Genomic DNA, 11185 nt, shown 5'->3' on the forward strand with positions numbered 1-11185 from the left:
TGTGTGCAAACGTAGCCCATACTGCAGCATTTTCAAAATAAAAAACAAGGGAAAAGGTAAGAAAACGCACAACTAAATGAGACTTCACAACTTTAATTGTGTCTCTGTGAGAGGCTCAGTTTGCAGATATGCTAACATCAACACACAAACACACTCATCAGTCATAAAACTAAAGTGCTGACGCTCCTGTCTCCCAGCTCCACATTCAACATCCTTCCCCCAGAATATCCAGTATTCCTCCTGTTCACATGGCCAAAAGATCTCAACCTCACTTCTCTAACTTTATCTCCACACCACTCAACCTGAGCTGTCCCTCTGATACTCATCCTGGTCACTCCCAATGAAAGTCTTTCCACCTTGAACTCTGCTGCCTCCAGCACCTCTTCTTTTGGTCAAAGCCACTGTCTCCAAACCATACATCATATCTCACTTGTATGTAAACCTGCACTTTCACTCTTCCTGCTATCCTTAATGTCACAAATCACCCCTGACACTCTTCGCCAACCACTCCATCCCGTCAGCAAACTCAATTTTTTGAAAGTTGGTGAAATGGGAGAAAAAACTAAGATATCCCCAGCAAGAGAGAGCGTAACAATTGTCTAATACATATCCTCTGAAGTATTAACCAAGTTATTCTACATTACAGTTCATCCATATAGAATATTTCATGCCAATATTTCCATTTATCCCCTGACAAGCTTGGGTCTTTTGGCAGCAACAGGTGAAGGGGAATCACCAAGGTCAGCAGGATTTGTACTCTGGAGACCATAAATGATGGTCAGCACCTACAGTATGCTTTTCCAACTTAGCATTTACAGTGTTCCTCAATGACCCGTTCACACACACTTATACACTAGTGGTGGTGGCTATGCGCAGTGCTCACCACAACTTTGGGTTCAGGGTCTCTCACAAAGACACTTCACCAAGAAGAGCTACCTAGAACTATAACACTAGTTGAAAGAACACTGATGATGGCTGTGGGAAAAGCTGTCAAAAACACAAGTTTAAAATCTCCCATAACTTAAATCCAGATCTGTTGGGATCGTCATGGCATTTGAATCATATCATTTTCATACATATCAAACCAGTAACCCTTCGTGTCCTGTGACTGGAGGCATCTTAGTCCTGAAAGACACTACACCCATCTGGATAGAGATGATCAACCCTGGAGTAACACTTCTCTCTAAGGGCCCAAACTATGCCAGCAATTGGTCCCCCAAAACATATCAAAGCCTCTGGATCTCACCACTGAAGTTATCAAGGATTCAGACTTCCATTGTTTTCTTGTTGTACATGCATACATGCGCACGCACACACACACACACACACACACACACACACACACACACACACACACACACACACACACACACACACACACACACACACACAGTCTTTGTGACTGAAGTTCCTGCCATCTGTGTCCCAACAATGAGACCTCTATCATGACTTTTCCTCTTGCTATCTTAACACAAAAACAACTGCATATTAATTGCTTAATTGTATCATGCAGTTTATCTGTGCGGTATCTGCATTTGTTGTTTTTCCAACTCATTAATTCAGGATCTTTCCGTATATATATTTTTACCCAGCTGTATTTCTGAATCCAATGAACCCGTTACAAACTGTGGCCAATTAAACAGATGTCTGCTCAGATTAGTTTGATTCATCCAACCAGTCGTCTTGCTGATGTAGTGCAAATATTTCTCAGTCCTTTGGATGTAGTATAGCATCTGATAAGCAGAAAATCTTCATCTGAAATTCTCAACTGAATGTTTGCCAGTCTCACAGAAGATGACAGCAAGCAGCTGTGAACTGTGTGACTTCCCAGTAATTAATCCAGATGAAGAGACTAGGAGATATGTGACAATCAACATAACTGCAATGGCTGTTAAAGATGTGGTTATCAAGGTTAGATTCTAGTGTAACTATACTAACAGATAATCATTTCTAATCTTTCTATCTAAATAAATAACAGGCTATGGTACTTTTTACAATTTTTTTAAACAAATGACTGAGTTTGTATCTTTTCTCTCTTCACCACCTCTTGTAACCCAACTTTTCAAACTCCCTAACTCTGAGGCACAGGAACGATTAATGAACAAAAGGAGCCACAAGTGCTCCACTTCCTAAAAAAAGATCGACATTCAGCCCCCTGGAGAGGCGTGCCCTCAAGCTGCTATTTCCAATTTCCGTCAAACTCTTTAAAAAAATAAAAGATAATCTTCAAAGCAGCTCTTAAAAAGAGTCTAAGCACTAAAAAACTTCTTTAAACAATCACATCACTCTTCATTTAGCAAGAAACTCCTGGAACAAGAGCAGGGAAAAGACCCCTAAACTCTTCACTCACTTCTAAAGGACGGTATAAACTCACCATTGCCACCTGTGACCCTGCCTCCACCTGTGCCTCAATCTCAGCCAGGCTCTTGTACTGCTGTGGAGACTCTATCACCATCTCCTTTTTGGGGGCTTTGCCTGCCCGTCCTTGCATGATGATCAGTCCTGCCTGTGCCTATAGCCAGGTGTGAGATTCTGCCATGGCACTGCTGCCTTTAGTCTGCGAGAGCTTCGCCGGGATCCACTGACATTCCCTCTCTCTCCCTTTCCCTCTTCTGCTGTGAGGGTGGGAGGGCTCTGCTCCTCCCACCCTCACAGTTGTACAGCTGTGTGGACGTGTGTGTATGTGTGTGTATTTGTATGTACAGTATGCGATTTGCGTGAGTAGGAGGGGAAAACAATCACACACCCCTTAAAAACTTGGAAGAGGCAGACGCTCGTCATTTGCCTGCCCCACCTACCTACTGAAAACTGAAAGTAGCTGAAAAGGTAGAAAAAAAGAGTGAAAGCTCTTTAAATTATCTTTCAATAGTAATATTCCATAAAATATACTATTACTTCATAAACTGTACTGTTAATGTTAACTTGTTTTTCAATCTTGCTGTAAACCAGATGCAAATATTATTGTACTGTATTGTTTTTTAATAATATCATGTAGTGTTCAAAATCCATGACACAGTTTCTGCTTCAATCCGTTAAGCCCTTTTTCCTATTTACATCAATAATAACAGTATTTTACTGTAATACATATACAGGTATATTAAAGTATATTAAACACATGGCTTGAGGTGACTGTTATATATATATAAATAAAATTGTATTTAATTGATAAACGATTATTCAGGAATAACAGTGAAATATTGACAACAGTACTATACTTCATGATAGTAAAACAGTAAATTACAGTATTATTATGTACTTCAGCAGGGTTAAAAGTAAAAGTAAAATGTTATACGGTACTTTATTTTACTGTATGCTAAAAAATATTGTACTGACTTACAGTAATTAAATCATAGTAAGAAATATAGCAGCTACAGTAGTGTACATTTGCTACCAGTAAGTTACTAATACATAAATGTTAGTAACTGACATTTTACAGTGGGCTCCATCATCCATCACTGCACTCTGATAACACTGAATACTTGATTCCCTTAAAAAAATACATTTTAATTATGTCTTTTATTCCCTTTTATGCCCCTTCTTTTTTATCAAAATCTGATCCATCACGCTACACTTTGCTCAGAGCCACGTGTGCTAATGGCACCTGGTGTGACCGAGAGCTTCTAACCTACAGCAGCTTCTTTTCCTACAACCTCCTGTCACAGCACAAAAGCTCACGTGCACCTGATTGAATGGGCACTTCTCAAAGGCTCCCCAAATCAAAACAAAGAGCTCTTTTGCACAAAATATGAATCAGAAAACATGTAGGGTAAAAAAGAGGTATTGTCTTGCTTTGGAAATCTCTGATTTGCATAAAGCAAAATGGACCTAAATAAAAGAGAACTCAACACCTGTCTCTAAAGGCAATGCTATCAAAATGTATTCAAAGCTGCATACATATACCAGGCATGGGTCACAAACCATTACTTTACAGACTGTATCGCCTCTGATTGTGCAATCATTCCCATTTATAAAAAAGTACACTTTAACAATATGATGAGATTCATATTTACCAGAAAAGAAGATTGGCACATCATTTGTTCAGTCGATCAACACCTCAAAGAAAATATTTTTATTAATTTGTTCATGATGTGAAAACATAAAAGCTGTAAGCTACAGCTTCGCAGATGGATCTCACATTGGTTCCAAAAACCTAAAGATAATGTTGAAATTACCAAAAGCAAATGTTAGTGGTCATATTTATAGTATTTAAACAGTTTGTACTAAGAGAGTTCTGCGCCCCATTGCTGTTTTGCTCTGCTTTGAACTGTTCCGGCACTGTATCCGCTGCAGCAGACACCCACAGCAGGGTCTGTTTAAACACACTTCCCCCTTGGACGGCTCTCAGGCACAGCGCGCGCTCTCCTGCTGCTTCAGGAACACTTTGAGTTGCCCCTTGTTTCTCCACACAGTCAGCGTGCTCTCTGAGGACAGTCACTCACCTTTAATCTTTAAGCGAGAGAGGCGCCTCAGTTTGGCTGTTTTCTATCCAAGTCTGTGTTTCAGAAAGATGACATTTAAAGTTTTCAGTGATTCATTACTTTGGCTAAATGTATGAAAATCCTTTACTTTCTTGTTCTCCATTAAGCTATGCTACACACAACTCCAAAACACACTGATGTTTACAGGCCCTGGAATCTCACTGAGTCAGCAAGCAAAATTAATAACACATCCAATTATCTCCATGAGCTGTGAATTCATGGCTGCCGCGTACACACAGACTCTAAGAGGAGGAGGTGGGATGTCAGAGTGAGGAGCTGACATGCCACGGGTCAGGATGACTTCAAAGACCATCATCTCCCCACTGCAGTTTCAGATCCATCGCTCCTAACAAAATGTAGCACACAGGCAGGAAAGCGTGTGAGTTCTACTTTTTTGTACTGCAGTGTCCTTTGATCATTTTGCATAACTTCTTTTAACTGTACACGCTTCAAAGGGACTTGCCGAACTGCACCATGCAGACAATTTATTTCTTTAAACAACAAAGGAAAAGTTCACCACTTATTATCCAACAGGGTCATGAAGTGTGGCGAAAAAGAGCTTCATATTTTCCAGGAATAACCATCACTGAAGAAGCATATAACTGCTGGAAGAATTTTAGTTAAATGTGATTCAATCATCCGTGTTTGGCCCCAGTACTGCTTTTAGCCTGCTGTATTAGGGTGGGTGTGCAGAAATATTGAGAGGGTAACTTGAGCAGTAAAGAGTGGAAAAGAGGGGGGTAAGCAGCTGGTGACTTTGAGTCAGCGACAGTTAACGTGTGCCACCTCTGAATACACCAATTTTTGCATAAGCGGTAATATTCCCCAATACGTGGCAACATATTATCATATGGTGACATTCTGGTATGAAGGTGCAAACAGCTCTATTATGGATGTGCAGTACGTTTGGAGTAATTTGCATGGCCAGTGAAGAAATGCTAATATTTACTTTACAGTTCAAAAAGAGGTGAACAAGGCACTGCTGGTAGGTTTTTGGAAGCAAACATTGTGCTGCCTCCAAGTATTTGAAAATTTATGACTATCTGGCACTTTCATTTTGCATTTTCATTACAATAATACCACATTTTGGCACATTTATTAAATGATAGCACAAAAATCCCGTCTTAAGTCCTATCTCCCTGTGCTTTTCTTTGTTTGTCTTCTCTTTTCCCTTACCCCAAATCAGTTGCAGCAGCCCAGCTCTGTCAGAGGTTTCTTCCTGTTAAAAGAGAGTTTTTCCTCCCTACCATTGCCAAGTGCTTTCTCATAGAGGATTGTAGTACTGCAACAAAAAATTGTCATAAAGACAACATTCCCATTCCCATCAGTTATACAACAGGTGCTGACCAAAACATGGGAACAAAACATTTGGCTTGTAATGCTGAAAGCAGTGTGGCTGCTACCACAACAACAGCAGAAACACAAACACAGAGACTGACTGAAGATAGCAGTGCAGCTCATACACTGAATCTAATGCATGTTAGAGATTCGACTGTCCTTTGGTCTTATGCACTGCTGACTGTGCTGCGTCCCTGCCATCCTACGGAGGCCGCAGTGATAGCGTCACCAGCTCAGTGTGATAATCAGCCTCTTGTCAAGACCCTGGCTGCACTGAGGTCATTCTGCTTCATTCACCCACATCTCTGGAGCACTCACATGGTTCCACAGGCTATCACGGGTACCATAACAGCAATACCACAAGAATAAATGATTTTGGCTCTGAATGTGGTCTTGATGGAAGGGACTGCAAATCAGTTCACAGGGCCATTTGCGTAAGAGCTTAAAAAAAAAAAAAAATCATAGACAGAGTAAGGGAGGAGTAGGTGGAGAAGGATAGTGTCCATTTGTTTTTACTCAGCTTGAACCAATTAGAACACGTGAGCTTTTCACATAGATCCCAAGAGGGGCGTATATGCACACACATAAAGATGTAGCACGTCACAAGAGTCTTTGGAGTATTGCATAAGGCCATAATGTTTGAGAGCTGCTGTTACCCTGGAGAGTCAAAGTGTAAGGGTGTAGCCTGAAAAGAAGTGAAACTTTCCCTTCATACTGATCCCACAGGCTGTACACACAGCCTGTGGGATCAGTATGAACGCTGTACACACAGATGTAATACACATGTGGAGTAAATCATTTTGCCACCGTCTATTAACAATAAATAAAAATGCAGAATGTGGATAAATTAAACTACAGGTAGGAGCTGAGAATTATTGAATCTTCACTCTGTTACCTAACAGAGACTGGTGGTCATGCAGCACCACAAGAGAAATTAAAGAAGCTGGTCTTAACAGTTCCCATTAACAAAATTAATTAGCCATCTTGATTGTGGTTAAGGTTGAGCAAGACCAACGTGGAAAAAAGCCACAGTTGTACTTCTATTATTTAACCTCCAATGCCATGAATGAAAACTCAAAGCACCCTATGATTCAGTAGCTTGTAGAACCACCATTCACAGTAATAACCTGAAGAGATCATTTTCTGTATCAGAGTCTTTCTCATGGTGAGGCTGTGTGGCAAGCAGAGGACAGACCAAAATGCAGGACTCCTGAGGCAGACCTAAATCCAAAACACTCAGCCGTTTGCTGCAAAAATAATCTAAAGCATACTTAGAGCTGGACAGGTATAAACTGGAAACATGGACTGAGAAACACACAACCAGGAGGGACGAGGAAGGACGTGACAAGAAAGACAAAAACTCAGGGCTTAAATACAAAGAGAAACACAAGAGTAAACAGCTAAACCTAATCTGAAGAAAACAAGACAGGGGAAGCAAAACTGAACACAATGCACAGCTGCAAGGGACTCGCAAAATGAAGCAGGAACTGAAAAAACATGACAGACAAAAACAGACTTGACACACAGGGAAGCACAATGAAGGAAAAACCACAACACTGTAAGAGAAAACTAAACTGTGAAATAAATTATAACTCTATGTAAAATTATAGAAACTATATTTCATTTACTGTTAATCTTTACTCATTGTATCAAATTTTAGGTATGCATTTATTATATTAACCTAGAACTTAGCAGTTTGATTTATTAAATAAAAATTACATATTTTTGAAATTGTTAAATTTACATCTATGTGTTTAAGGTCTTTATGTGGGATTTATTTTTGAAATAAAATAATTTTATATTTATTCATGGCAACAGGCTTTTCATGTTATTCTACATTGGACATGTTAATTCATAGTCTATTTTTGTAATTTAATTTTTTTCATGTATTTAAAATTAACTGAAAATGCTTGTAAAATTTATAGGAAAAATTTTGTTCAAATAGATTTAGTGCACGTTGCTTGCTAATAGAGCTAACTTGAGTAAAGTGGCCTGTAGCAACCTAGCAGTGCAAAATCCCTAATGGCAGACATCAAAACTAAAATAACTAAGAAAACATTCTTTCTTTTCTTACTCAGTATGACCAAAGAGTTTCCTGCAGCCAACAGTTAACCTTTTCATGTACTGCACTGGTGATTGTGCGATAGGAGGAACTAAAAAAAAAAAAATCTACAACTTCTAAATCTAGCTTCTCAAGGGGCTCTATTAGTGTGATTACAAGCCCAAAGTCTGCTGCACTAACCTTTTTCCTGTCTGATTTCCACTCTCAAGAGAGATATACTATGATTTATATTGATGTATATATAAAAAAAACTACTTTAGAGATGACAGACAAAAGGCAAAGGAAATAATCTAAGACAAATTAGAGGAGAATATGGATTTGAAATACACTTCTAAAGAAAATTAAAGGAACATTTTGAAAACAGGGAAATATCCTTCTGGATGTCTATACTGATAGGGACTGGGTGTTGTGTTGTGTTAGGGAAAGTACAAGGGTCTACATAATAGCTTTATCTAGCCATCTATCTATCATAATGCGCCAGATATAATGCATACTTACAAGGTATTCACATCATATACTTGTGTGAACAGAAATATTACTGCATAAAGGACCCATTCTGCCCATGCTCTTGAGACTGAGCTGGCAGACAACCAACCTTCTGACAATGGCGTGTACTGATGTGCCATCCTGGAGGAGTTGGACTACTTGTACAACCTCTGTAGGGTCCTCCCCAGAGCCTGGACCCCAGCATTCTTTAAGCAGTATGGGATTATCCTGACAGATTATCCATCCATCCATCCATCCATCCATCCATCCATCCATCCATCCATCCATCCATCCATCCATCCATCCATCCACCTATCCATCCATCCATCCATCCATCCATCCATCCATCCATCCATCCATCCATCATGGTGGCAGCAGTTTAAGCAGAGAAACACAGACTTCCCTCTCCCCAGCCACATCCTCCAGTTTATCCAGGGGAACACCGCAGTGTTCCCAGGCCAGCCGAGAGATATCACCTCTCCAGCATGTCCTGGGTCTGCGCCCCAGGTAGGACATGCCCAGAACACCTCACCCAAGGGGCGCTCAGGAGTCATCTTAGTTTAGACTGTGCTGAAGAATAAGGTGGTCATACCAAATATTGATTTTCAAACTTATTAAAATTATACAAACTCAGTTTTTACTTTATGTACTGTATTTCCATATCTGTTTGCACATTACAATAAAATGCTGCAACTATTTCCCATTCTCCTAACAAAACTAATGAAGCCTTTACTGCAAAAACTAATGATAATTAGCAAATTACATTTTACATACAGTCCTGTGCAAAAGGTCATCAATCATTTCTTTTAGCAATAAAGGCTTCATTAAAGATCTTCTAGTCATTCCTACGTCATCAAATACTGACGCTTTGTCAACTATACACACAATGTGTGTTTTAGCATTGGTGCTGTGACACACCTGTCATGGCATTAATGAGATCATATCCACTCCTAACACTTGGGCAATATTCTTTTGTGTCACATTTTTATGCACGCATAATTCTTTAATGTGGAGGGTTAATGTTGTGGAGGGCATATTTGAATTAAAAACAGCCACATTCTTTTCCTCAACTTAATCATGTAGCTTGTGGTGTATAAATCTATCCAAACAGTGAAATAAGTGTCAGGTTCACAGCAATGATTTACACCACCACTATCTCTGCCTATGCACTCTTCAAAAGGGAGACTATAAACATCAACATCAACTTGACAAAAGCCATCTAAATAATGCTTTTACATGCATTACCCATTAATTTTTCTATAAAGCTTTCTGTGTATCATTTGCAACTTTACAACTGGACATGTAGAGAGGGAGGATAATGGATATACTAGACAAAGGATGTTGAAAATGGAGCTGCCGGGAAAAGAGGAAGATCACAGAGAAGATTCATGGATGTAGAGAAGGAGGACAGGCGTGGATTTTCAGTCACTAGATGTGCAAAGCTGGTGGAGACATACCCTAAAAGACCTGCAGCTGGAATTGCAGCAAAAGGTGGTTCCACAAAGTATTGACTCAGGAGGGCTCAATACTTTTGCACATTGCACTTTTCAGTTTTTTATTTGTAAAAAATGTTTTGAATCATGTATAATTTTCTTTCCACTTCACAACTGTATACCACTTTGTGTTGGTCTTTCACATAAAATTCCAGTGAAATATATTTATGTTTGTGGTTGTAATGTGGAAAATATGGAAAAGTTCAAGGGATATGAATACTTTTGCAACCCACTGTATATATGTGAATGTGTATGTATGTGTAGCTATCTATCTTCTATTTTTTTCTGTTCTCTCCCCTATCTTTCTTTCCATTCTCTATCTCTCCTCTTCTTGTTCTGCCTGTCAGATCTGATAAGAATAAATAAAATAAAATAAAAATACAATTAACAAGAATAGCCTATAGAAAACTTATAGAGCTCTTCTTGTAAAAGCAAATATGTTTGGTACAATGGTGCATTCGGATCATTCTGATTGCGAAAAATACCAGACATGACAGGCCCAAAAAAACCAAAACCCTTTACTATAACCCTCCAGATAATTTTAACAGATCAATTACATGCCAATTAGTAAACATTAATTATGATTTTATTATTTGTTGACAGTAAATAAGTATTAACTGCATTTAACTATCAATTTTCTCTTTATTAATGATGGCTAATATACTGACTGTGTTACAGACTTATTGGAAAATATGCTAAAACTACAAATACAATACAAGATGCTATATTTAGAACTGGTATTTACCAGAGCAGTGGTGGGAATCCACAGTTGACTTGCTGTTTCCTCTTCCTCCAGAATCCCCAGCTCCACCTCTCCCTTGATGTAACCACAGTTCCTCTCAAGGATGGAACGCAGCCCCTCCAAGAGAACCACGCTGGTGGTGCATCCCATGGTGCCCCCAGATGCTCATGGGAACCATGCAGGAAAAGCTTATTTTCACCTCCAGACAGGTGGAGCAGCACCAACTTTGTCTCTCAAACTTGACCTCTTTCCCACAAAGTCCTTTTACAGGTGTACCGGCAGGTATGCGTTGATCTCCCGTCGCTGACAAGGATTCCCAATCATTCTATTTGAAAGAGAGACACCATCTTCAAAATCAAATCCAGCAAATCTCAGCCTAAGTGTCAGTCGTATCCTCCCATGTGCTGCTCAGTGGGAATGAAGGGCACAAGGGTGCTGGGCAGAGAAGCTGAGCTGCTCAGTCTGAGCAGGGCGTTGACTTTCAGACTCCTCTTCGTTCCTTCTGCTGGGGGATGAGGATGCTCATCTGCTCTCTCCTCCCTCTCTCTCCCTCTCTCCTCTTTCTTTGGTTGTGTTCTTTCCTTCT

At 39.7% G+C, this 11185-nt stretch overlaps 1 protein-coding gene across 4 annotated transcripts in view; it reads right to left on the reverse strand.

Annotated features, from left to right (window-relative positions):
• The window catches only part of LOC115793449 (dedicator of cytokinesis protein 9-like), a 57338-nt gene extending 46589 nt beyond the window's left edge, over positions 1-10749 (reverse strand). For 2 of the 4 annotated variants that reach the window (XM_030748471.1, XM_030748477.1), the window contains exon 1: positions 10603-10749. In XM_030748471.1, coding sequence (XP_030604331.1) covers positions 10603-10749 — 147 coding nt within the window. Of the gene's footprint in view, positions 1-2374; positions 2571-10602 lie in introns of those variants that run through there. The other 2 variants (XM_030748452.1, XM_030748462.1) reach the window with 1 other exon arrangement.
• Positions 10750-11185: the final 436 nt, after the last annotated feature.

This window comes from Archocentrus centrarchus, chromosome 2 (assembly GCF_007364275.1).
Source record: "Archocentrus centrarchus isolate MPI-CPG fArcCen1 chromosome 2, fArcCen1, whole genome shotgun sequence".
Taxonomy (NCBI): Eukaryota; Metazoa; Chordata; class Actinopteri; order Cichliformes; family Cichlidae; genus Archocentrus; species Archocentrus centrarchus.